The following is a 25,163-nucleotide window of genomic DNA, read 5'->3' on the forward strand; positions in this document are numbered from 1 at the left end:
CAGTTAAATGAGATGTAGGGAAATTAGCATTGTTTTGCTAAGACTGAGAGTAATAAGTAACTTGCTCAAGATACAGAGCAAAGTGACAGAAAAAGAATGAGCAGATGCTGGTGGATATGTTGATGTTAGTGACCCAACCACATGCGATCCAAAATATTTACAAAGTAAGGAATGATTGAGTAATATGCCACAAATTATGATGGGATTCTAAAATCATGCATTGTGCTATTTCTGTTCAAGTGTATCTTTTTGCCAATGAAACGAGGCTTCAGCTGTTATAAGTAATATTGAAAGGATAGACTGAAGGAAAATGAAAATATTTCTATATTCAGAACAGGCATTTGCCAAATGGCATATCAATAGGCAAAGATAACAGAGAAAGGCTGTTTATTTGGAGACCTGGGAACCATTGAATTTGTCTGAGTTTTTCCTCTAGGGTAATTTAGTCTTCAGACAGTTATGATTTGGCAAGAGCTGACCTGGGTAAAGGTTTGCCCATTGATGGGCAGGTCTTCTGACCTTGAAAGTTGGATCAGTGCAAAGCAATTGAGGGCAGTATCATTTTGAATTTAAGATAAACACAAAACAACTAGACAAGGATTCTCAGTTACATTCTGTAATTCTCAGAGAATCCAAGTCCAGCCCCTTTTCTTCTGGGAAGGTGCTATTATGTGGCTTAAGAGAGGTTTAAAAATATCAGCTTCCTACAAAACTAGTAATAAGTCATTTGGATAGTAATTCTGCTTCCCAGAATTTCTAAGTGATAGAGACATTTTATCCTACTGACCACTAAGGAACCACCAAACTCTTTCTCAAAGGGGAAAGTAAAAATACATATGAATGATATATATGATACGATGCTGAACTAATGTCAGTTTTTTACTATGATTAGTACAAATGTCACTGGGAGATCCATTGTCTTGGAGACTGTTTCTTAAGAGGTGTAGATGAACTCTGAAAAGAGATTGCCAGTGTCGGCAGAGTTCTAAGAACGTGGAACATATTCACGTGTTGATTGAGCTCATCACTTGGATGTGGGGTTTTCACTTCTTGAATAAACAAGAGCTGACACCACACGTATTTGGCAGTAGCCATGGGCCAGGTTCTACAAGAGCCGCTAAATTATATATGTGGTTTAATTTCATCTAATCCTTGTTGTTACTTGTGGTTGAAGTGAGATATCCAAGCCCACTGAGCATTTGACTGACCCTAAAACCTAACCCATGTCACTGTGGTCTCCAAGCATCTGCTTCCTCCCCTGCACCACATCCCCCCTCTGACGTCTGTGACAAACCGGCTCTTCTGAGTTATGGTTTGTACTGCTTCATAATTTTTTCCAAAAGGCAAATGTTTTGTGCTACCCCTTCCTGGTGATATGGAAAGAGGTGTTTGTGTGTGCTTTCTGGGTACAGTGTGTGCTTTTGTCGGGTGATTAAGGCACCCCAGCACATGAGACTATAGCATGTGCTCTCTCTCTTGGCATTATTTTCCTCAAAGTCATAGCCAATAGAGGTCAAGAGCCCACACTGCTTGTTTTGGGAACCAGGTAGCTCAAGAGACTATAGAGCACAATTACTTCCCAATAACAGCTCATATGAGTCTGGGATTAGAATGAGAGCTGAAAAGGGGTGTGTATGTGTGTGTGGGTAAGCTTGTAAGTACAGTAGATAGCTCACACATATTCCACCAAATAGTTATGGGAAATTAACTGCTCTGCTAAACTTAGAGTCTTCACTGGCCCACTGAAATATATATGTATATATATATATTGAATTTCAGTACATTATACATGCACATGATACAAAATGAAAATACCCACAGAGTTTAGCTGTAGGGCCCCAGGACAGAATCTTGCAGGGCACAGGTGACTGAGGTAGTGGACAGCACCATGTTAAGATGCCCCAGAATCTCAGTACAGTTTCAGCTCTAGATGCCTTCTAGGAGCTTACTGTCCCATGGGGCTTAATCACTTGAGTAGCTGATGTTACCTGTTTTGCTGGGGAAATCTGGTCTCTTCAAAGCAAGACCTTGTTTGCAGGTGGTTGATAGGTCTCCAGCCTCAGTCAGCTGCCAATGGGAAGAACTCCCTCATGGAATCTAGGCCCCCCACTAAACCCAGTCATCCTAGAGCCACTACTCCGCTGTGGGTCTGAGATGTTCTTCTGATGACTGTCTTTGCTGGTAATGGTTTAATTCCTCGGAGAATGTGATCATGCCAGTTCTCAGAAGAACCGGGGTTTGAATTTTTTTTCTTTCCATGATATTCCTGGGCACTGGAGAACAATTATTGATTTCCATCCCTTGAAGAAAGAAATGCCAAACCTTGAAGATCCAGTTGCACATCTCTTCCAGGATATTATCATGGGCCCTGGATTTACAAAACCAAAGAAAGGCTACTCTGGAGGTTGTTAATACAATAAGGAATTTTGTTATCTCCATTCCTGCAAATAGAAGTTGGTAACTTTTAACCAAAAAGTGTTTGGCAAGTAAATAAGTAAATGAATAAATACATCAACAATTTAATGAGAGGTGGGGTAGGTAGGTATAACTGTTCGTGCTGAGTAGATAGGATGGATACTGTACTTTCCGTAGCGACTGTGTGTCTGCATGCGCACATTACACAGAACTCAATCAGATGATCCCAGGAATCTTGTGCTGTTAGGGGTTTAGACCATAATTACAGAAGAAATGCAGAGTCATTTATTATATAGGTCAGAGAGTTGTGAGATGATTTTGTGGAGCTTAAATAGCATTTAAGTAATGTTGCATGATTGGTAAGATTTTTAAAAGACTGAAACAGGAAAGGAAATTCTCTTAATAAATAGTGAGGCCAGATTGAAAAGTGTATTTTAGAATATGGTAAGCCATCACGTGTAAGATTGGAAATGCAAATATGTAAATACTGAGAAATATAGGGGACAATCTGAAAGATTTAATCTATTTGGATACTTACCACATGGCCAGAGACAAGTGTTAGTCTGTGTTCCTCTATGGTTCAATACTATGGTTAAATAAGATATTTCAGAATCTTTACATTAACTCTTAACACAGAAGAAGATTGTACACGAAGGTATTGATATAGCAATTTCAAAAATAAACATTGTGTTTGTTAGTTTATTACATATGCATAGTAAGCACACGTGTAAATAGCAAGGGACAGAAGATACAGTCACGTCATTGTGGAGTCAAGTCTCTTGCTCTTCCTTAAGTAGGAGGCCCGGAATAGTATTTTTCCATGTGTCAGAGAGACTTCAATAGGTCTTTCATGAGCCTTTTCTAGCAAATGCTCTTAGGATGGCAAGTCTAAGAAGAATGTAGCACTTTATGGAGTCCTGCAGAATGTTGTGTCTGGAACTGAGTTATTTTTCCTCCCCATTGGTTCAGCTTTCCCGACTGTAAAAACCACAGCCAGTTTGTGTGTGTGTGTATGAGAGAGAGTAAGAATCATTGGACTCTGTGTTTATGCGTTGTTTTGAAGACCAAACTCCTATAGAGCTCAGTTACTTACAAATTTTTTATTTAAAAGATAATGAAATTTGGTGTGGATACAGATTTTGGTCTGTGTACATTCTCAAACATAAAGAGATTATGTATTTACAGATTCACTTTTTATAGGACATTACTGATTTTGTATTCTGAAAGGAAAGTGAATTTACCAAATTGATGATCAATATCTATGAAAAGATGTGTGACTGAAATGATTGCATTCTCTCACCTACTGGATAGCCCGTTAAAAAAATTAAGTTAGAACACTGAAAACACTGATGTGAATGAATGTAATAGGCAGGAAGTGTGTGTGTGTGTGTGTGTGTGTGTGTGTGTGTGTGTGTATCAGTATCACTTTTAGCCTAACTTTTGGAGCTAGAATTGTTAAACTTCTATATTACCAAATACTATTTGCACTTGTGTAGTTTGGTTAACACATTTAACAGATGCAGTTGTATTAGATATCAGCAGAGCGAAATGACTTTCTTTTCAGAATAGAAGGTTTGAACTATATCAGTTATTGTCTTAGCTTAAAATATCTGCATTTAATGTTTTGCATAATTTTTTAATGAACTTTAGGTCTGTGTTTTGTAGATTTTAAATTAACCATTTTTGGCCATAAGTGACACTTTAAATTATGTGGCATAGTGTTATGTATCCTTGTCATGATGTTTCATAAAAAAGATAGTCTGGACTCTGATCACACCTTATATCTCCCCAAAAATGGAATAAAGGTGTTTTCTTTCCCACTGTAGATTGGCGGGTGCTGCAGCCTCACTGTGTTCTGCGTGCGTGATAACCGACTAACTCGAATACCTGCAGAGGTGTCACAAGCGACAGAGCTTCATGTCCTGGATGTGGCAGGGAACAGGTAATCATACCCTAGTTTGCTCCGCTTAAGTGGCCCAAGTGTCCATGCACAGTAATTTTTCCTTACATCATTGTGGTCCTGTTTATGCACCCTCTTACAGCATTCAAGACTGATAAGTTACATGGTCCAGACCTGAGGGAGGCCATAGTGTCAGGGGACAGAGCCAGGACAGTAGAGAGAAGGTCAGCGACAACCTGAGCAGGGGTATTTTGAAGCTTACACAGAGACTTCCATAGAAACACTTCATAGAGTGACAGCCCAGGGATGGAAGGGAAAGAATGCTGACCTGAGTGCAGAGAAACAGGTTTTATCTTGGCACTCTAAAAATTAAGTAATTGATTGTAGAGTGAGACAAAATGAGAGAGCACCTCCGTCCTCTGACTCATTGCTCAGATTCCCACAAGCCTGGGCCAAAGCCAGGAGCAAGAGGCTCAGTCCAACTCTCCCGTGTGTGGTAGAAACTCAACTACTTTGGGTAACTCCCAGAGCCTGCAGTAGCAGGAAGCTGGTTATCAAAACTAGGTCCTCTGCTACCAGATGCAGGTATCTTAGCTGGTGTTGTAAATGCTGCGCCCTGTGCCCTCACCTGCCTTCGTTTTTGTAACCGGCTTTTGTGAGTCTTTATGGGCCTCATCGAACTTGAATTTGTTCAGACTTGATTTTTACTTGGGGTTCTACTGGTAAGTCTGAATCCCTCCAATTAAATTGTGTCATAAAATCTAAATGACTCCCAGTCATAGTCTTCCTATCAGAATCACTCTTCACCAGAAACTGTGAGGAGCTACCAGGCTGACACCCCCAAGGTCACAGCGGCACAGCCTGCCAAGTGCTGGGGCACAGGCTGTCGTGGCTGCTCGCCAGGTTCTGGAGTATGCTTCCTCTTCTCCTTTGTGGAACAGGGATCTGTTTCGGCTGGTCTCCACTAATTGTAGCATGCTCTAGATTTCACGTACTCTTCTTTCCCTTGAGGTGGTGCAAGCTGTTCCTGTCCACCTGGAGCCCTCTGCCCTGTTTTTCTGCCTCTCTCTTCTGTTGCCATGTTTTCTCCAGAAAACTTTTTCTCTGAGTCTGCCTTTGGGTAATTTCCCCTACCACATCACTCACAGCACTGGTTGAAATGGCCTTTTTGCATGTATGTAGTCCTCCTAGACCTGCAGGAGCCTGAGTTAGATGCTCTGGTTTACGTGCTGGCAACAGCCTTGGTTCATGAGGTCTGGGCATGGTAGACTCCTGATAAATATTTGCTGACTGAATGAAACATTCATAGTTTCGTAAAATGAATAGCAAGCTACTGCAAAACGTCTTCTACCACAGGTTTCCTTGCCAAAGGGAACTCAGTGTTTTTGTGTGTGAAATAGTTATATAGGAAAGAAAGTGTTTAACCAGGAAGATGACCAGTGAAAGGTGTTCGGCTGACCAGCTGCATGTGCTCATTAGCTGGTCACTTAGTTTAGACACAAGCCACTATTCTTCATTCTTGTAAATGGATGATAGATGGCAAAGGTAAATAAACAGCAGTAGTCAGCTGAACTCTTCAGGGGGTTTAGGGCCCCAGAAAATGTGCTTTTTTTTCTTTTAAGTTGATATTGTTGGGACATCTCAGTATATTCTTAGGATCACTAATGGATTTTTGGAAATTCAGGGTTGATTAAAGTTGGAGTTGAGTTTCTGCTAGACTAAGTACAAGATGAGCCATTCAAGCTGGGAAGGGCAACTCCTTGCCTCCATGTCCCCTGTCAGCCATAGACATTCAGTGGCTCTGAGTAGCTCTCTGGTTCTTCTCTCACTGGTGGTCATGAGTTGGCATCATTATTTTTTTTTTTTGGTTTTTAAAATAAATTAATAAATTATTTATTTATTTATTAAATATTTATTTATTTATTTATTTATGGAAAGTCAGATATACAGAGAGAGGGAGAGACAGAGAGGAGGATCTTCCATCTGTTGATTCACTCCCCAGGTGACCACAATGGCCAGAGCTGAGCTGATTCAAAGCCAGGAGCCAGGAGTTTCTTCTGGGTCCCCCACATGGTTACAGGGTCCTAAGCATTTGGGCTGTCCTTCACTGTTTTCCCAGGCCACAAACAGGGAGCTGGATGGGAAGTGGGCCCTCCAGGATATGAATTGGCACCCACATGAGATCCAATGCGTGCAAGGTGAGGACTTCAGCCACTAGGCTACTGCCCACGGCCTGGCATTATTAATTTTTAAGCAGAAAGATTGCTGTCATGTGTGAAAACTGTTTTTCACAGTAGCGAAAGCCTCATTGTTCAGTTCTCAGAAGGGAAAGTTGACATTGTGCTTGGGCTAGGCTGAAGAAACCCTAATTAAAAAGTCAAGTTACATAGCTGTCATCTGAGTCAGTTAAGTATTTTCTTTAGTCCATGTGTATAGAGATTCTTAACCCAATTTTATGCCTAATAAAATATTTAATCACTAGTTTGTTTAAAAGTATCTATATTGAAACTAACAATTTTTAAAAAAGCTGCCATGTCAGACTAACAGCTTGCAGGAATGTCACAGCATAGGAAATCACAGCAACAGAAGTGTCTGCCTCTTTGCTCAGGCATATGACCACACAGACAGGCAGGGAGACCGTGCACTAGTTTCCAGAGACTTCCTTTATAGGTTCTGTTGGATCTGTCGCAGCTGGGATGAATCGTGCAAAGTGCTACTTGGAAACCAGGTACCAAACCCTCTGTGACAATGAGAGCATCTTGAATTGTCAGCTGCCCATGGAAACAGAGCACCAAATTCCCCAATTCTTAGCAGAATCTTATCCATAGGAATACTCCACAACATGCACCAAAGTGGGTATTTGAGAATCTTCCTTGTAACAGTGCTAGTATCAAATATTAGAACAGTGGTTTCCTGTTGGGCATTTATAGCTTTGGGTTTTGTAATATGTTTTCCCAATCTTTAATTTTAAAGTATTAAGAGACAGTGATACATATAGCCATGTGATAGAACACTAAGCAGTCAGAAGTAATGGTTAGTGTCCCTGTGTGGTGATACAGAAAGAAGGTGGCTCCTGATGATGGGTGAAGGGGGCCAGTGTTGAATCACTTATCACAGTTTCGTATTTCAATTTTTGTTTTCTGAACCAGCAAGCTCACCTGTGTAGTTCACTAAACAAGTCGGTGGTTCTTCTATTTAAGTATGTTCACTGATTATGTGTTCATTTACATATTTTTCAATTAAAGGTTTATTTTTATTTGAAAGGTAGAATCACAGAGAAAGGCAGAGAAATAGAATCTTCAATCTGTTGGTTCATTCCTCAAATGGCCCAATGTCTAGGGTTGAGTCAGGCCAAGGACAAGAACCTGGAGCTCCATCTGGATCTCTCAGGTGTTCAACAGGGGCCCAAGCACTTGAGCTGTATTCCTCTGCTGTTCCAGGCGCATTCACAGGGAGCTGGATCAGCAGTGGAACAGCAAGAGCTCAAACCCACATTCATGTGGAGTGCTGGCATCGCAGGAGATGACTTAACTGATACTGCCTGCCCCACTATTTGTTTATCTACATTTACACATTTCTGAAAGCTTTGCTTATAACTAAAAATACTAATAAACAGTAACAAATAAAACATTAAATTATAAGATGTATTCATCTGTATGCTAAGTTAGTATTGCATTAATCAGACCGTGCTTAGTTATTTAATTACCCAGCACAGTTGCTGCAGTAGTTCTGAAGCCTGCAAGGTCACCTTGGGCTAGATGGGTCGTGGATATAATGGGAAATAGGAGGCTGCAGTTTAGTTATTCATTTGCTTTCTTCATGTATCATCGGTGTAAATAGTAACCATGTTTTCTTTTTTTTATTTCTGAGGAGTTGTGGCCCTAAGCAGAAGTACAGTGGTTTCTTGCATTGATTCTGTTCCTTGTGTTATTCTGAAATGTACAGAAGATATCAGAATAAATCAAAAACATATTCTTAGTTCCACTGGAAAGCAGGACTATATTTTTCATCTATTTTCTTGTGTAGCTATGATGGTTTTAAGAGACACAGAGCAGTGAATGTGTGTCTTCTTTCCCAGGCTGCAGTGAGCCAGCAGGAGGGTCAGGCCAGCCCCCGGAGTCTGTGCCAACTGTCTAGGAAACAGGGTCTATGTTTTTTATGTTGTTGTTTTGTTTTTTAACTTTGACTCCTGGGTAATGCTGGTGTGAACGAGCTGCAGTGTGGCTCAGATGTGTTTGCCACAGCCATATTCAGTCTGGCACTTGGGCTCCTGCAGGATGGCTGGCATTTTAGACAACTCATTAATCTGGGTTGAATTACAGTCACAAGATCAGTTGTTATAGAGTCCAGTAATTTACTTTAGTTTCTGTCATGTCTCATGCCATTGTTAAAGCTTTTTTTTTTTTTAAGATTTATTTATTGTTATTGGAAAGGTATCGGGGTCCCTCGTCCCGCGAGCAAAACCCCGATACGGTAAAGACTCTTTAAAAAGTTTATTGGTCAAGACTTCAAGCGTAGTAGCAAAGAAAAGAAAAGAAAGAAAAAGTTGCAACAGTTGTAAGATTTATTACAGTGAAGCGATTACAGCATAACCTTGAAGCATGCCCAGGGGAATCTCCTTTTTAACCATTTTCTTACCCACACCCTTTTACATAGCACAAACCAATCCATACACAGCTCCTCACGTCATGCGATAAACACACCAATCATGACTTAGGTCACGTAGCTTCCCTGCGTGCTCGGCCCAATCCTCAGTAACTTCCCAAAACCTGTTTACCACCTTTGTGCCACGAAGCAATGGTCAGCAAGCGCCATCTTTGAGGCGCGGCTCCGCTCTCCACAGAAAGGCAGATACACAGAGAGCAGGAGAAGCAGAGAGAAAGAGCTTCCATCCGATGGTTCACTCCCTAAGTGACCACAATGGCTGGAACTAAGCCAATCTGAAAGCAGGAGCTAGGAGCTCTTCTGGGTCTCTCACATGTGTGCAGGGTTCCAAGGCTTCAGGCCTTCCTCGACTGCTTTCCCAGGCCACAAGCAGGGAGCTGGTTGGGAAGTGGGGCCGCAGAGTTTAGAACTGGTGCCCATATGGGATCCCAGCGCCTGCAAGGCAAGGACTTTTAACTACTACGCTATCATGGCGGGCCCCAAAAGCTGTTATTTATTACTGATGTTCTTTCTAGCCTTTTATGTATACCTCTCCTTTAGCTTACAGCTGGGAAGCCAGTTACTAGCTTGAGAAGTTGCAATGACCATATTTGAGTATCTGTGTTTTTTGCCAGTTTTCAAGTCTTCATTTTTTCCTTTATATTCTCATGATGAAGATAGGTAGGGGTACTGACAATACATTTCCGGTGGGGCGGGGAATCAAAAGAAAGAAATGATCCACTTGTTCAATACAGTGAAAAAGTTTGATGCACTTGAAACATTCACAATGAGTAGTGAATAGTCTTCTAAAATTTTTTTTTTTTATTGGAAAGGCAAATCTACAGAAAGTAGGAGAGACAGAAAGATCTTCCATCTACTGGCTCATTCCCCAGATGGCCACAACAGCTGGAGCTGGGCTTGTCCACAGTCAACACCCAGGGTCCCATTGCTTTGGGCCATCCTCCACTGCTTTACCAGACCATAAGCTTGGAGCTGGATGGGAAGTAGAGCATCTGGGATACAAACCAGCATGCATATGGGATGTTGGCATTTGGAAGTAGCAGATTAGCCGACTGAGCCATCATGCCAGCCCCAGGCCTCCTTTAAAAACAAAAATTCCCATCACAGTGCTTGGCAAATGCAAGAGTGATTTAGAACATTCATGGACAATAGAATTAAACGATAACTTTGTTTTGATGTAATGAAATTTTTAAATCTATTTACAGTTGTTTTGTAACACCCATTTTCATGAACTTTTTGAAGTGCCCTGGTATGCACTGATTTCAGATGCACACACACAAATTACCCACATCACTGCAGCTCCCAGGGCTGGAGCAAGCTGAAGCAAAGAGCAGGAAGCTTCATCCGAGTCTCCCAAGTGGTTAGTAGGGGCCCAAGTACTTGGGCCATCTTCTGCTCTCCCAGATCAAAACAAGTAGCTGGATTCCAAGTGGAGCAGCCAAGACATGAACAAGTGCCTTTATGAAATGCTTGTGTCGCAGGCTGCTTCACCTTCTATGCCGTGGAACTAGTCCCAAGAGATCTCACTTTCTGTCCCATTTGAAGAACAACTACTTCTGAGTATTAGGAGGTACATGTGTGAATCTGCTGTTCCCTCTATTTATTGTCATGTCCTTGTCGTGGTGTCAGTGTGGCACTGCATTGGAGGGTGTTAGGATTTAAAAGTACGCGTTTATCACCTTATCTGGCTCTCATTAGTGAGATATTGTAGTGTAAAATAAAGTCTTTTCAAGGGCATGTTGACAGTTCTACAGCAATCACTCACTTTAGAACCTAACTCCCACGTAAGTAAATTGCAATGCCCCTGTCTTTAGGACTACACATGATACACAGACTTGCAGTAGAACAGCCTGTACTGATCTGTTCAAGGAAAATAGTTTGTCATCTCTATAAATAATATGTTGTAATGCTTACAAACATAATTTTTTTGTGAAGAGTTTGTTAATGCCTTTGTTATTTATATTCTCTATGTGCTCTTTAATGTTTTATTATTTCATTTTTTAAGTTGGCTTAACCAGCTTATGCCTACATTTTATTTGGATTAGTTTATGCTATTGGAATACAATATTCACATTTCTATATGGAGTTCCAGTGTATTTTCCATAAGTTCTTTCAACTCAGAACAGTTCATGTGTCTGATCATGCAATATTGATATTTTGTTAAGTTGTATATGTGCATTCCTTGCATCTGTTAACTGAAGGTAGTTATATAACTCATTTCAAGTAATTTCTGTGTTTGAACCATGTCTTTATATCATGGAGCCATTCTGGAGTGAAAATAGTTGATGAAACATAACAAATTAACCTTGAGTTTCTTATATTTATAGAAATTTGGTTGTTCTCAAAGTGAATTAGTCAGCTATTGGAAGCATTGAGTTATGCTAAAAGCAGGGATTTCACCCCGGCCCTGTTGTCAGTTGAAGCAGGTAATTGTTGTACGGCCTGGCCCGGGCCTTTTTGGGATGTTTAGCAGCATTCCTGTCTGCTACTCACTGGTTGCCAGTAGCACGCTTCCCTGCCCCAGTTGTGAAAACTAGAAATGTCTTCTGATACTGTCAGATGTCCCCCAGGGCAGAATTGCCTCTGAGAGCCATGAGCCCAAGCCATTTCTCAGAGATAGAAAGCACAGTGGGAGTTCAAAAGATTCTCAAAATGAAAAGAAAAGTTTGTTTTGGTGAAAAATTAAGATTCATACTCTTGTATCCATAATACACATTTTCCATGAACTTTTTGAAGACCTACTCGTATGTTTGAATATCTAAATTCTTCTTATATACCAAAATAAATTTCATTTTTAGTTTCATTTTTCTGCTTACATTCTTAATAATTTCTGGCTCTGTGGTCTTTATGAGTAGATTTGAGTGCAGCCAGATTGTCAGATCTTTGTGCAAGCATAAATATGAAACCAGTCTTCAGGTGTCACATTATAAAAGGCTTTCATTTCTGCTACCTCATTTGAAACTGAAACAACTAGATGTGGAAATTATCACCTAGGAGGCTGAGAAGCAGCTGAAAGATAAAAGTTTAAAATGGAATGCCTGAGATAATCTCCCTAGAGAAAGCAGAAAGCGAATGGGAGCCTGTGAGAGATGACTTTTAATCTTCATTTTCACGGCAGCTTAAGCTCTTTAGCTCGGCAGCCATCTCCTTCCTCACATCCCACTCTGCCAGGTGCTCCTGGAACTGAGGAGCCCCATAGCCTCATTCTGGCTGTTGCCTTTTGGGAGTAGTAAGAACTTGGGTTGCTACATCCTTCCATAATCATGCTTTTCCCTCCTCCTCTCTAGATTGAAATAAATAGAGCAATGTATCTTCATTTTCTTGTTGTTGTCTGTTTGGCAGCCTTGCTGGAAGAGGTGACAGCAGAGAGGAGAGGTGCAGTAACTTTTTGAGCAATGTGTTTGCCAGGGGTAAATGTACGAGCTTGCTCTACATTTCACATCTGGGGCCAGTGGTATGGCATGGCAGGTGAAGCCCTGACCTGTGACACCAGCATCCTGTATCACAGAGCAGACTCCAAAGTCCTGACTGCTTTGCTGTCTGTTCCTCTTCCTACTAATGTACCTGACAGGGCAGCTGAAGATGGCCCACATGTTGGTTCCTGCCATCCATGTGGGAGAGCAGGATGGAGTTCCTGGCTCCTGTCTTCCACATGGCCCTGACCCAGCTGTCGCAGCCATATTTGGAGAGTGAATTAGCAGAAAGGAATTTTTTTTTTTTTTTACTTTTATTGGAAAGTTAGATATACAGAGAGGAAGATCTTCCATCCACTGATTCACTACCCAAGTGGCCACAATGGCCAGAGCTGAGCTGATCTGGAGTCTCTTTCAGGTCTCCCATACAGATGCAGGGTCCCAAGGCTTTGGGCCCTCCTTGATTGCTTTCCCAGGCCATAAGCAGGGAGATGGATGGGGAGTGGGGCCACCAGAATTAGAACCGGTGCCCATATGGAATCCTAGAGCATGCAAGTCAAGAACTTTAGCTGCTAGGCTACTGCACAGGGCCCAGGAAACTTTCTTCTGTCTCTTCTCTGTCATGCTGCCTTTCAAATAAATGAATATTTAGGAGATAAATAAGCATAACATTTTTTTACTTTGAACTCAGACCCAAGAACTCTTCCTAGTTTTTTGGGGTTTTTTTTGTTTGTTTGTTTTAATTACAAAACTTCTGTTGTGACACCTCTTTTTGCTTTACATTAGGTTGCTACATCTGCCATTGTCCCTGACTACCTTGAAGTTGAAGGCTCTGTGGTTATCGGACAACCAGTCGCAGCCTCTGCTTACCTTCCAGACAGATACGGACCACACCACAGGAGAGAAGATTCTAACCTGCGTCTTACTCCCTCAGCTGCCTTCTGAACCTCCTTGTCTGGGTGAGTTTTGGGGCAGTGTTCACATAACCAGCACAGCGAATTGGAGCTCGTGTTTGTCTGTCCTTAGGCTTTCCAGCCCACAAGGGCGGGTGTTTTGTCTGACCTGCCTGGAGTGAGGCCCCTGTGGGCTCCTCTGGGAGGGGTTCCCAAGCACTTGCTGGATAGGAGCCCATCACACCTGTTTATCTGAACACCTGTTGTCTGAAATTTCTTAATCAATACCTTGACGTTTGAATTATAACTGAGGTGGTGGAAAATGCAGCACTCCTTATAAAGGCAACAGTCTCTAAAGACCCAAAGTGATAGTTCTTTGGATTAACAGTTAATACCACCGATTTACTGTGTACAAGCCAGTGAGTTATTTTGAGCCCTTGTATTTTTGTTTTGTAAATTGTGATTAAAAAAAAAATGTGCTGACATCAAAATGCTATTATACATCCTTTGCCGAAAGCTGAGTTTGGAAGAGAAGCACTGCAGTGCCCTGGAGGAATGGGACTCCCCAAAGTGGGAGGGCCCCTAGCTACCTTGGCAGTCTCCACTGTGTCATGAGCTTTTAGGAGCCTTTGATAAAAATGTGCTACTCAGGAAAGTACTAGCACCCAACCCATTCACCCATATCTCTGTCAGCAAATAGTTGAAGTCACTGTGTAACAGAGAATCACAAGAAAGGTCTGTATCAGTTATGACTTTCTAGAAGGAAATATTAAATATATGAATCTAAGAGATACTTTATATGATTTAAAACAGGATTACACATCATTAAAAGGGGGGAAGGACACCCCCATTCCAAGCCTTTTCTTTTTGATTGCTTTTGTTTTTGTTTTTTAAATCCAAGACTTGGAGGTTGAGACAATATTTGCCCTCCTTATTTCTGATGCTATGTGCCTGTGGTGTTCCATATGCTTTCTGCCTTATCACACACAAAGTTGGCAGTCATGGGAACAGATTCCTGCTGACAGACCCCCTGTCCCTGCAGAGAACCTGCCTCGTTGTAGTGCACTGGAGAACTTGGTACATGACGTCTCTGATGAAGGCTGGAATGAGCAACCAATAAACAGAGTCAGCGCCATCCGATTTCTGGAAGATGAGAAAGACGAAGAGGACAATGAAACGGTATGGAAATGGGGATTCTTTGTCTTGAATAAGTTCAGAATCCCTAAGGTTGAGAATTGTACCAATTAAGGATTGTCTTTATTTTCAAATAACATGTTCTTTGTTCCACTTACAGCCTTTATAAATTTCTTTAGAAGGCAAAACTAACTTCTAGGTTTTGAGTCACAGCATGTGAATAAGGCACATACAGAGCACTTGTTTTGTTGTTGTTATTTTAATAGTCTGTTTCTTTTTTTTGTGAGAGTTTCCCCTCCTGCCATTGCTGTTTCCTTGAAATGAGAATTGTGGGTTTTTCTTTTTCTGTTGTTTCCAGTGAATGAAGTCTCTCTTCCTACCTTCTACCCTCATTTGTGATTGAACCATGTTGGCTTGATTTATTGTATCATGGTGTGACTCAGTACCAGATTTCTCTGTGACCAGGTCACCTTAACCTTTGTGCGGACTGCTTATGATTCTAGTTGGATTGCCTTAACAGGTTTTTGTTCAGAGATTGGGCACAGAGGAGGGAGGAAGAAGGGAAAGAGCAAAAAGTGAGCACAAGAAAAGAGAGCAGTGCTATCCACTGGTTCACGGCCAGATGCCTGCAACAGCTGGGGTTAGGCCTGGCCACAGAAGCCCAAAGCCTAAAACAAACCACAAATTTAATCTGCATCTCCCACATGGGTGGCTGGGACCCAGCTATTTGAACCTCACCACTTCTAGCTCTGCATTAGCAGGAAGTAGAAGTGAAGACCAAAGCCTGGAACTGAATACAGGTACTCCAATATGGGATGCAGACACCCTAACTGGCTTCTTGACTGCTAGGGTAGTTTCTTGCTCTGGAAGTAGATTTGCTGATCCAGGTCATCCTGAATCTTATCCATAGTTGAAAATATCTCTCAGAAATCCAGCATCGCCAGGAGTCAGTGATAACTCCTACTTCCTCCTGCCAGTGGACTTTGGCTTCTTACACTCCTTGAAATAATTGAGATTCTCATAAACAGAGCTTAGAGGGAGTGTGTACAACCTTCAAAACAAAGGTCAGCTTTTAAATTATTACCTGTCATCTGTGTTATTTCAGCTGTCACCAAATGGGCTTTTAGGAAATAGAGTGTAAATTGGAAGTTAGGGATAACAAAGTAGCTTCAACATCAGTGACTCTTTGTTTACCTCAGTACTTGTTAAAGTGTGCGTAATTTTTTAAAAAATTTAAATTAGCTTCTTTTTAAATTTTTGCTACACAGGTAAGAGGATCACAGGCCCATGCAGGGCTTTGGGTGGGGTGGGAACGCATGGTGAAAGAAGGTGAGTGAAGGACTGGACCACACCCTCCCTGCTGTGACCATGGGATCGATGGGGAGGAGGAGGAGATTTTGTGTTCCTTGCTGCCAGGTCACGTCAGTGTCAGGGGACAGAGATGGCCCCTTGGCTTCATCCCAAAGTCCCTGATAGAGAGACGACTGTTCTGCAGGTGTTACTTGAGTAGCCTTGATTGTTCTGAGATGATGTCAGTCCTTGCAATGGATTTAAGATACTACCCATACTTGCCAGCTGTCTGTGTTTTGTCAACAAGCATGGAGAATTTGGCTGGAGCTGAGCCAATCCAAAGCCTGGAGCCAGAAGCTTCTTCCGGGTCTCCTGTGTGGATGCAGGGTCCGCAGGCTTTGAGCATCCTCTACTGCTTTCCCAGGTGACAAGCAGAGAGCTGAATGGAAGTGGAACAGCCAGGATACAAACTGGATCCCGGTGGATGCAGGGTGCGACTTTAGCCACTAGGCTGCCACACCAAGCTTTTTTTTTTTTTTTCCTTTACTGTTTATGGAACCTTAATTTTACTTGACACCAGTCTTAAGTTTAAATAGTAGTCTTTTAATCAACTCTCCATCATGACTCCTGGGTGAGTAGTGTGAGACTCCTTCATCTTCATTAAGTACATGTGGGAAGTAGTTGATAAATGCACATAGCTCCACAGAGCTTTTTCACACACCCTAAGTGACAGTTTCTGAGAAGGAAGATTTGTATTGGAATTTGACTGCCTTGAAGCTATGTATTCCGAAAAAAGCTATGAAATAAAACAACAAAAAACTCAACTTCCCTGTTTGTTTGTTTTTTTTTTAGAGAACACTTCTAAGGCGAGCCACTCCACACCCCGGGGAGTTAAGGAACATGAAAAAGACAGTGGAGAATTTACGGAATGATATGAATGCTGCTAAAGGACTGGATTCCAACAAAAATGAGGTCAATCATGCCATTGACAGAGTGACCACTTCAGTGTAGAGTTCCACCATCAGGGTTTCCCTCCTGTGGCTTCCCCTGCTTCCTGAGATGCTCCAGTCTGCTCCTGGGGCCTCACGCTGCCTCTGGTCTCCACAGCACCTGCTTGCTGCCGCACCTCCTCCCTGTGTCCAGTGTCAGGACGCCAGCTCTTCCAGGAAGTGCCTTACTCACCCCCGCACGGTGATCTCCTGCTGCGTTTTTTTTGGGTTTTTTTTTTGTTTGTTTTTTTCTTTCTAAGTTTTAGGTGTTTGTAATAAGTAGAATACACTACTGTAAACATCTGACCTTGGTTTTTGTCTTGTGTTGGGGAAGGGAAAGCAGGATAGGGAATTTTTTTATCCTCCTCCCTTCCATCAAGTGCTGGGACATTTCAAGCCCAAATTCTCTTGGACCTACTGATGAAAAGTAGTTTTACAAATGGGGGAAATTGATTCTTTTTAAATCTTTTTTGGCAGCTCAGATGGTGTAAATTTTAAAATTTTGTATAGGTATTTCATAACAAAAATATGTATTTCTTTTGTTTTTGTTATTTTATCTTGAAAATGGTACGTGTTTTAGTGTTTGTGCTGAAAAACAGACCAGCCCTAAAGTGTTTGTTTTCATGTGTCCCATCTACTGTGCCTTACTGTATTGTGGATCATGTTAAACCAGCTGTAAACAGTGGTGTCCTTGAGCAATGAGATGAAACTGGGTATGTGGTACTTTTAAAGCAGTGTTGCATTTTAATCAGCAATCTACCTAGTGCATTTGTTTTTAGCCAAAAAGATGAATTATCATCGATTTGTAAATTATATCTTTTTTTTTTTTTTCAAAAAGATGAACCAAAGGATTGATTGGACTGATACTATTTCATTTCTTAACACTTTATACAAGTAAGTCTCTTACAATGAGTGCAGTATCAGTCTGCCTGCTTGGAAGGTGTGCCCCATTTGTGTAATAAAATATAGAAGAAAAGCACAAAAAGACAAAACTGGCTTAGAAATTCAGTGGGTAAATAAATTATGTACTGCAAAAGAAAGTATGATTATTTTTTATCAAAGAAAGCTTTAAAAGTTTTATATCCAGAAATAAGACCATAATAAAACAAAATAATCTACTACCATTATGGAAATGTTGCTATCTTTGTAAGTGCAATTTAATGTGTAAATAGAGTTTGAATGAAAGTATAACAACATCGCTAATTTAAGGGGTCTGGGGACATGTTTTAGTGTGTTTCTGTTGATTTCCTTTTTTGTATACTGTGATAAAAGAAATTGCCAGTCCCCTGCAGTGGCTGGGAAAATGTTGGTTTTTAATTTTTCTCCTCCATGAAATAAACTAACCCTGAACATTAGCAGTACAGCTTTTTAAAATTAATTATTACTATTACTTGGTTTGTTTAAATTTAAGCAAATAGCCAAATTACATCACAGTGTGCTCCCATCTATTAAATACCAATGTTACAATGAATTTTGGTTTAGCTCCTATGAGGCTTGCATTCACATTGGGCAGAACACAGTACGGTCTTCAACTCTGGCCTGGACACTTGAGTTGTAGCTGGGTGGCCATGGGGACATCTTTGAAACCTGTTTTCAGTCAGTCTGACAGTGTACGTCTTTTACATCTGTCTATTTACCTATGGGCTCACTTGCCTTTTTTGGTTACGTATGTGTTAATGTGGGTGCAGTTTTCTTAAGACTTACTTATTTTGAAAGAACAACAGTCATCTTCCATCTGCTGTTTCACTCCCCGAGATGCCTGCTTTAGCCAGCGCTGACCTAGGTTGAAGCCCAGAGCCAGCAACTTTATATGGGTCTCTCACATGAGTAGCAGGGGCCCAGACACTTGGTCCATCTTGAGCTTTCCCAATCCCTTAACAGGGAGCTGTATCAGAGGTGGAGCAGCAGGGCCACAAACAGGCATGTATGTGGAATGTTGGTATCTCAGGAAGCAGCTTCACGAGCTGTAATACAACCCTGGCCTCTGTACGTATATGCCTTTTTAAGACTATTTAATAATATGTATGATTGTTCTTACTCTGTAGGTACCCATTTTCTTTTCTTCTATATAAGATTTTGGCACACTCTGTTTTGCTTTAAGCTGATAAAAGGGTACCAGTAATTCCTGCACTGATTACAGATAAGCAAAATAAGTTTTCAGGGGAGTTGCCTTGACACCTTAGAACAAACAACTTGCCTGCTGCTTTTTTGCTTATCCACTTTCATGTAAAGCCTACTCTATACAACTCTGTGTTTCATGGCTCTGGTGCTTGTGCTTGAAATTTTCTAGGAAATGTTACGGATCTAATTACTTATTTCCTTTAGTCTATTTTTCTTTCACATTTCTCTGGTTAGTTTGTTGTCTGGTGGGTTGAGTTGGGTTTTGATTTTCATTTGTGGAGATTCTGTTTCATCTTAATGTTGGCTGTTTCCTGACACAGTAGTGCTCTTGGACTTGAGGATCCTGGAACCAAACTCAAGTGTCGTTGTAGAAACAGCACCAACCAACCAGTCCCAACTGGAGAATGTTAAGCCTTTTTCAAAATGGTTTCTTTTGTAGTTAAAAGGGAAATTAATTATGGAAAAAAAATACACCTTTCCTTTGTGAGCCTTGGGTCAAGAGCTGCTGAACTTTCTCCAGGGGACAGTGTTGCAAGGCACTGATAGCCACCACCACCTCTGTCTGCCCTTCCTTTAGGAAAGGGAGGAGTATAGTGTCTGGCCTGCCTGTTTGTCTTGTGGGAGTAACAGATAAAAGCAGGAAAGGAGGTTAGTAAGACCTGTTTGTTGAATTCTTTTTCATAGCCCTTTACTTTCTCCTTCTACAAGGCAAATTGTACCTCAGTAGAGGAAATAGACAAAACTCGGGGATGGAGAAATAAGTTATTGATTATGTTGTTGTGCTGAATTTTGAAATCCCCAGAAAATCATCAAGTCTGAAGTCGGTACTAAGGCATAAAGGTGGTTTATTCAGGTTAACCTAGGTCTCCCAGCCACCCCCTCCAGCCCAGCAGATGGAACAGCATTGGTAAGTTTTAACTGTTCACTTTCAAAAAAAGCAAGTTGGCAGGCTTCTATTGGTAGGTTTGAAGCAAGGAACTCCCAAAAGGTACAAACTGCTGAGCTATAGAGTGGTGAATCTTATCACACACCAGGGACCTCCTTCCTGAGGAGTGGTCTGCCTATGTGACCTGCCAGGTGTCCTGCCAGGTGTCACGTAGACTGTCAGGCCTGTAGTTCACACAGCCCCCAGCCAAGCAATTAAGGGAGAAATCACAAAAGCAGAGAACACCTAGGTTCTTCAATGTGAAAGATGCCAGTAAGAAATTACCACATTTTTCTGAATGCTGATTTATTTCTGAAATGCTTGCAAGAATAGTTCTGATCAACCTGATCTTTGTGCCTGCAAACTTTCTTGATGACTGTCCATGAGAGAAGGAAGCAAGGTGGATCTCTTCACACGAGCTTTGCATAGTGAACCATCTGCCATCTCTTGTGAGATCTACCACACCCATGCAGACATGCTTAATGGAAGGGGTGGAGGCTGGGAAAAATATTTTCTATGTCAGAAAGTTAGTCTGCACAACCAGTCCTCTTCTTGTAAAACTGACCCAGTCTCTGCTCAAGGTATACCAGATGGATTATACACAAACATTTTCTAGCAAAACAATATGTGTGTACTAGAAATGTTTGTTAATATAAGGCGATCCAGGATATTGCAACTCAGTGACATCCTCAGAAAGCTGAAATGTTACTTCACTAATTACTATTGACTTCATATAACTTTCCCAAGACCCAGCTTAACAACAACAAAAACCAGTCGAAAGGACTTTTTTTTTCATGTCTTCACAATTTGAATTTTTAAAATTAGCATTTAGGTAAATATAATTTCCATTTATGTTAAAGTTTTTCTTTTTTCTCTTTCCAATTTCTTTTTCTTTTATGCTATTAAACAAACAATGGGTCAGAGAAGAAATTAAAGATGAGATCAAAAAATTTATGGAAACCAATGAAAACTCTGATACAACATTCCAAAACTTGTGGGACACCGCCAAAGCAGTGCTACAGGGGAAAGGACTTTTTACAAAAGAAAATTCTAAACACTCTAAGGCAGAATAATACAATAGACCAGTCATTCACATTTAACTATCAACAGACCAATACTAAACCAATACAAAGAAACCAAACTGTGTTTAAAAATACTCATACACACTTGAGAAGACTGCATAATTTAAATTTTAAATTTTAATTTTCAAAGAAGCAGAGAAAGTGTGTTCTTAACAAAATGTTTTGGAATTCAAATTTTTGATTGTTAAAGGTTGCATGCCATTGGACCATTTGCATATGAATGTAAGTTGGAATCCTGTTTTTGCCACAAGCTATTTGCCTGCTCTGGGCCTCTAATCCTTCATCTCTAATGGGGTAGAGTTAACAATACCTGTTGCTGGCTAGGAGCGAGAACTGATGGGGTCTTGGGAAGTGGGTGGTTGCCATTATTGCAGTTCTTGTGTTATTAGGATCATGGTTATGTTTTTGGCAGCTCTGCCATTCCTGCCACCAAACTAACAGTATGAGAGTAAATGGACAGTGTTCTCAGGAATGAGGACACAAACTTCCACCTACTGTTTTACAGCTCAATTCCTCAACTATATAATGGACAAGGGAAATATCAATTTATACAGTAGATTTGCTCAACATTAAGTTTAGCAGTGGTCTCATATTAACTACCTCATCAACTTCTGATAGAACTAGCTTCTACCAAGAAACTATTAAACATGTAATTAAGACAGGGGTCTCCCCAACAACATGTGCCTCTTTGCTCTCTACTTAGTCTTCTAGGTTTTGATCGATGGTGTTTTCTGCTTTTGTCACCTTGGTTTTTCATACCTTTTTCCTTTTTCATTTCTTGCTAGGTTCCTTCTTGAGGGAGGCCTCTGAGTCCTGCTGTGCAACAGGAGGAAAAAGTAGCTGTAAGGTACAGGGAGTGTCTGTAGTGAAAAAGCTGTTGGGGGTGGAAAAAGGCAACAAGATCTGGGGAGTAAAGACTGCATGCTCATTTTGCTGCAGTGTTCTCACCCCAAACATTTAAAAAACAGACAACTGGCAGGAAAGGGAAACCAACCAGAAGAACCTGATCTGGTTGCTTTTGCTCAGCAGAGTGTGCAGAGGGCTTTGGAGGAATTTTGGTGCCTTCCTATTGGACAGAAGGACAGTGTGAGTTTACACTATGAGAGGAGCAGTCACCAATAGGCATCAGTGTTAGCCAAGGGTTCTGACTGGGAAAGAATATAATTGGATTAGTTCTCCACATTTCCTTGTAAGGCATCGATATTTAGCTTTTTTTTTTTTTAATTGCAAAGGCAGATGTACAGAGAGGAGGAGAGACAGAGAGGAAGATCTTCCATCTGTTGATTCACTCCACAAGTGACCATAATGGCTGGAGCTGAGCCGATCCGAAGCCAGGAACCAGTAGCCTTTTCTGGGTCTCCCGTGCAGGTGCAGGATCCCAAGGCTTTGGGCCATCCTTGACCTGGCCACTAGCAGGGAGCTGGATGGGAAGCAGGGCCGCCAGGATTAGAACCAGCACCCATGTGGCATTCTGGCACATTCAAAGTAAGAACTTTAGGCACTAGGCTATTGTGCCAGGCCCTATATTTAGCTTTGAAACAGGGAACTAAGCAACCCTTTTGTATAAGATGGAATTAGGATGGTCATTTCCCAGAGCACTTAATGTTGTGCCCACTCAGTAAGGGGAGGCTAACCAAACAGTCTTAGTGTGAAGAGTGATTTGAAAGTCATCACGGAGACTGATGCCCTGCACCTGCGCCATTTCTTCTTCCTCACAGCTCACAGAGTTCGCGCCAATCCAGCCACCCACCAATCGGATGTAACCTGGCATTCCACCTGAGAATCCCACCCCAATCTCCCAGCCCCTTCCCCAACCCCGCCCACTCACCAATCATCCCCAGGCATTTACCTGCAGGCACTAATCCCCTGAGGCCTGCCCTCAAACCCCCACAATCCCCGCCCCCCTCCCTTACCCCACATCCCCCCCCTTCCTCGGGCCTACCTGCATAAAAGGCCCCAGGTGTTTCCTTCTGTCTCTTTCTCCTCCTGACTTCCACTACCTCCACCTTGTTCCTGCCCCGCTGGAATAAACCTCCTAAGATACCTCGTTGCGTCTGGTGTTTTCAGCTCACGGTAAAGAACCAGGTTGCGAGAATTAGCTGCGCGTAAAGTATCTTAATATCGTATAACCTAAAAATAGAACTCTTACATTCTTTTAAATAACTAACACTTAGTTTTCTAGGAACCTTTATGATAGGTCATGCTATTGCAGAGGAAACTTAATGCAAATAGTTTCGGATCAAACTGAGACAGATTTATAGTTCAAATTCATGTCCCGTTGACTAATTTGTGGTCTCCATTCTTTCATTTGGTTTTGCTATCCTTCTGCAGTTAAGACAGTATGAGAACCACTTGAATGTCCAGAGGTGGAATGATGGTGGAAATGATTATTTTAATTTATTGAAATGATATAGGGCCAGAATCAGGACCAAGACTAGTATGGAACCAAATGGTGTGTAGTAAAATTTATGCACTGTTGGAGCTGCTTTGACATCTTGAGTCTACACACTCTAGCTTTCCCACCTAGCCTGTCCTCACCTTTGCCATCCTGTTCTATGGTGAAGTGTTTTAGAAATATTACTGAACTCTTTGTGCTATTGTCTCAAACTATGTTTAAATTATTTGGAACTTGGGAGACTTTATTTGGTTAATGGGTGACCAGAAAAGGTTGATCAGTTTTCACCATTAGCAGTGTGACACTTTGGTAACTCACCCTGAGAAACCGGGTACATGTTCCAAAGGTTGGCACTCAGCTCAAGAGTGAGCTAGCTAATAAGTCAGGAACTTATTTTTTTTTAAATCCTCACTACCTTTAATAGCCTACCCTTGAAGAAAAGGCAAAATCTGTGGTGCTACAATTTTAGCTTTATGCAGTTTGGGGGAAATAAAAAAGAGGACTCATGATTTGTTATTTAAAATCCTTTTTTAAAACATTATTATGAAAGATTTGATAAATAATGATTATTCCCATACTGGAATGGTCATTTCACCCAAGAAGTAGAAAACAGGAAAAGGAAAAACCTTGTGTGACTAGGCAGCGCTTAATTTTATTTAAAATTGGCTCTCCCACCCTGGTAACAGAGAAGGAGGCAGGCCCTAAGCAGTCTTCCTGATTCAAGAAGCTAGCATGAGGTGGAGTGTACTAGGGAGACCTCCCACCTGAGGAGTTTCTCCTTTGGTGGGTTCTCCCGGCAGATCCCAGGAGACGATTTGTTCCTGTCTGGATCCCAAGTGTCCTTTGTGCCCGCTCACACACCTGGCTGCTGCTTCCCGCCCTTCTTGGCTATAGGAGTCAGTGCTTGTTTGTTTAACCTCGCTCAGCACGGCTTGGAAAAACAAAACAACACGCTTACTTGTCTGGGCATTGAATGTTCTTCCTGAATTTTAGTTCTGCCCATTGGCCCAGAGGCATAAAGGGTGGGGTGAGTTTCGGCGTAAGTTTGGGGAAGTTTCGAGAATGAGCTATGGGCTGGGTCTGTTAGATTGGGGTTGCTCCTGGTTTTAATCATTTGGGAATGTCTGCAGGTCAGGAGTATTGCCAGCAATGGTTAGGGGAGTTGTCCTGCTCCACCTGCGCCTCGTTCTCATAGGTGTCGGCACATGTACCAGGAGAGTCATTTTAGCAAGTCCTGGCAAATAGTAAGTACCACGTTAGCCTCTTACCTGGGCACCCGAAAGCTGTGCAGTGCAGAAAGATCACCACTTCGGTTTGATGTGTGCCTGATGTTGATGGCCTCCCCAACAGTGGCTACCTGTGTTCATTTTGATATGTTCTGGTGTATAATTCTTGGAACCCACCTAGAGGCATTCATCATTTGGAAAATTAAGGTTTGTCACCTATGGTAACTTGATCCTGAGCAAATGACTTAACTATCTATTCCAAACTTCAAATCTAGCAAATCCATGTGGTAGATAGGCTTTGAGAAAAATAAAAGAGTGTACTCTGCATGTTGGCCTAGCAGCTAATGTCCTCACCTTGCATGCTCGGGATCCCATATTGGTGCTAGTTCTAATCCCGGCGGCTCCACTTCCCATCCATCTCCCTGCTTGTGGCTTGGGAAAGCAGTTGAGAGTGGCCCAAAGCCTTGGGACCCTGCACCTGCACGGGATACCTAGAAGAGGCTACTGGTTCCTGGTTTTGTTTCGGCACAGCTCCAGCCATTGTGGCCACTTGTGGAGTGAATCAACAGATGGAGGATCTTCCTCTCTGTCTGTCCTTCTCTCTGTATATCTGACTTTTCAATAAAAATTAAGTCTTAAAAAACAAAATAGTGTTAACAACCAAATATGAAACTCTGAGATGAGTCTCTTCCTCTATTCATATCTACTCGTAATA

General features: G+C 41.6%; 1 protein-coding gene across 2 annotated transcripts in view; it reads left to right on the forward strand.

Annotated features, from left to right (window-relative positions):
- LRRC1 (leucine rich repeat containing 1) overlaps window positions 1-25,163 on the forward strand; it is a 154,393-nt gene that overhangs the window by 119,593 nt on the left and 9,637 nt on the right. Inside the window, exons 11-14 of one of the 2 annotated variants that reach the window (XM_040983566.1) lie at window positions 4,242-4,357; window positions 13,180-13,352; window positions 14,329-14,465; window positions 16,563-18,052. In XM_040983566.1, the coding sequence (XP_040839500.1) occupies window positions 4,242-4,357; window positions 13,180-13,352; window positions 14,329-14,465; window positions 16,563-16,721 (585 nt within the window). In that variant the 3' untranslated portion in view covers window positions 16,722-18,052. Of the gene's footprint in view, window positions 1-4,241; window positions 4,358-13,179; window positions 13,353-14,328; window positions 14,466-16,562; window positions 18,053-25,163 lie in introns of those variants that run through there. The other variant, XM_040983567.1, reaches the window with a different exon arrangement.

This window comes from Ochotona curzoniae, unplaced genomic scaffold, assembly GCF_017591425.1.
Source record: "Ochotona curzoniae isolate NIBS_2020 unplaced genomic scaffold, NIBS_Ocur_1.0 contig_3819, whole genome shotgun sequence".
NCBI lineage: Eukaryota > Metazoa > Chordata > Mammalia > Lagomorpha > Ochotonidae > Ochotona > Ochotona curzoniae.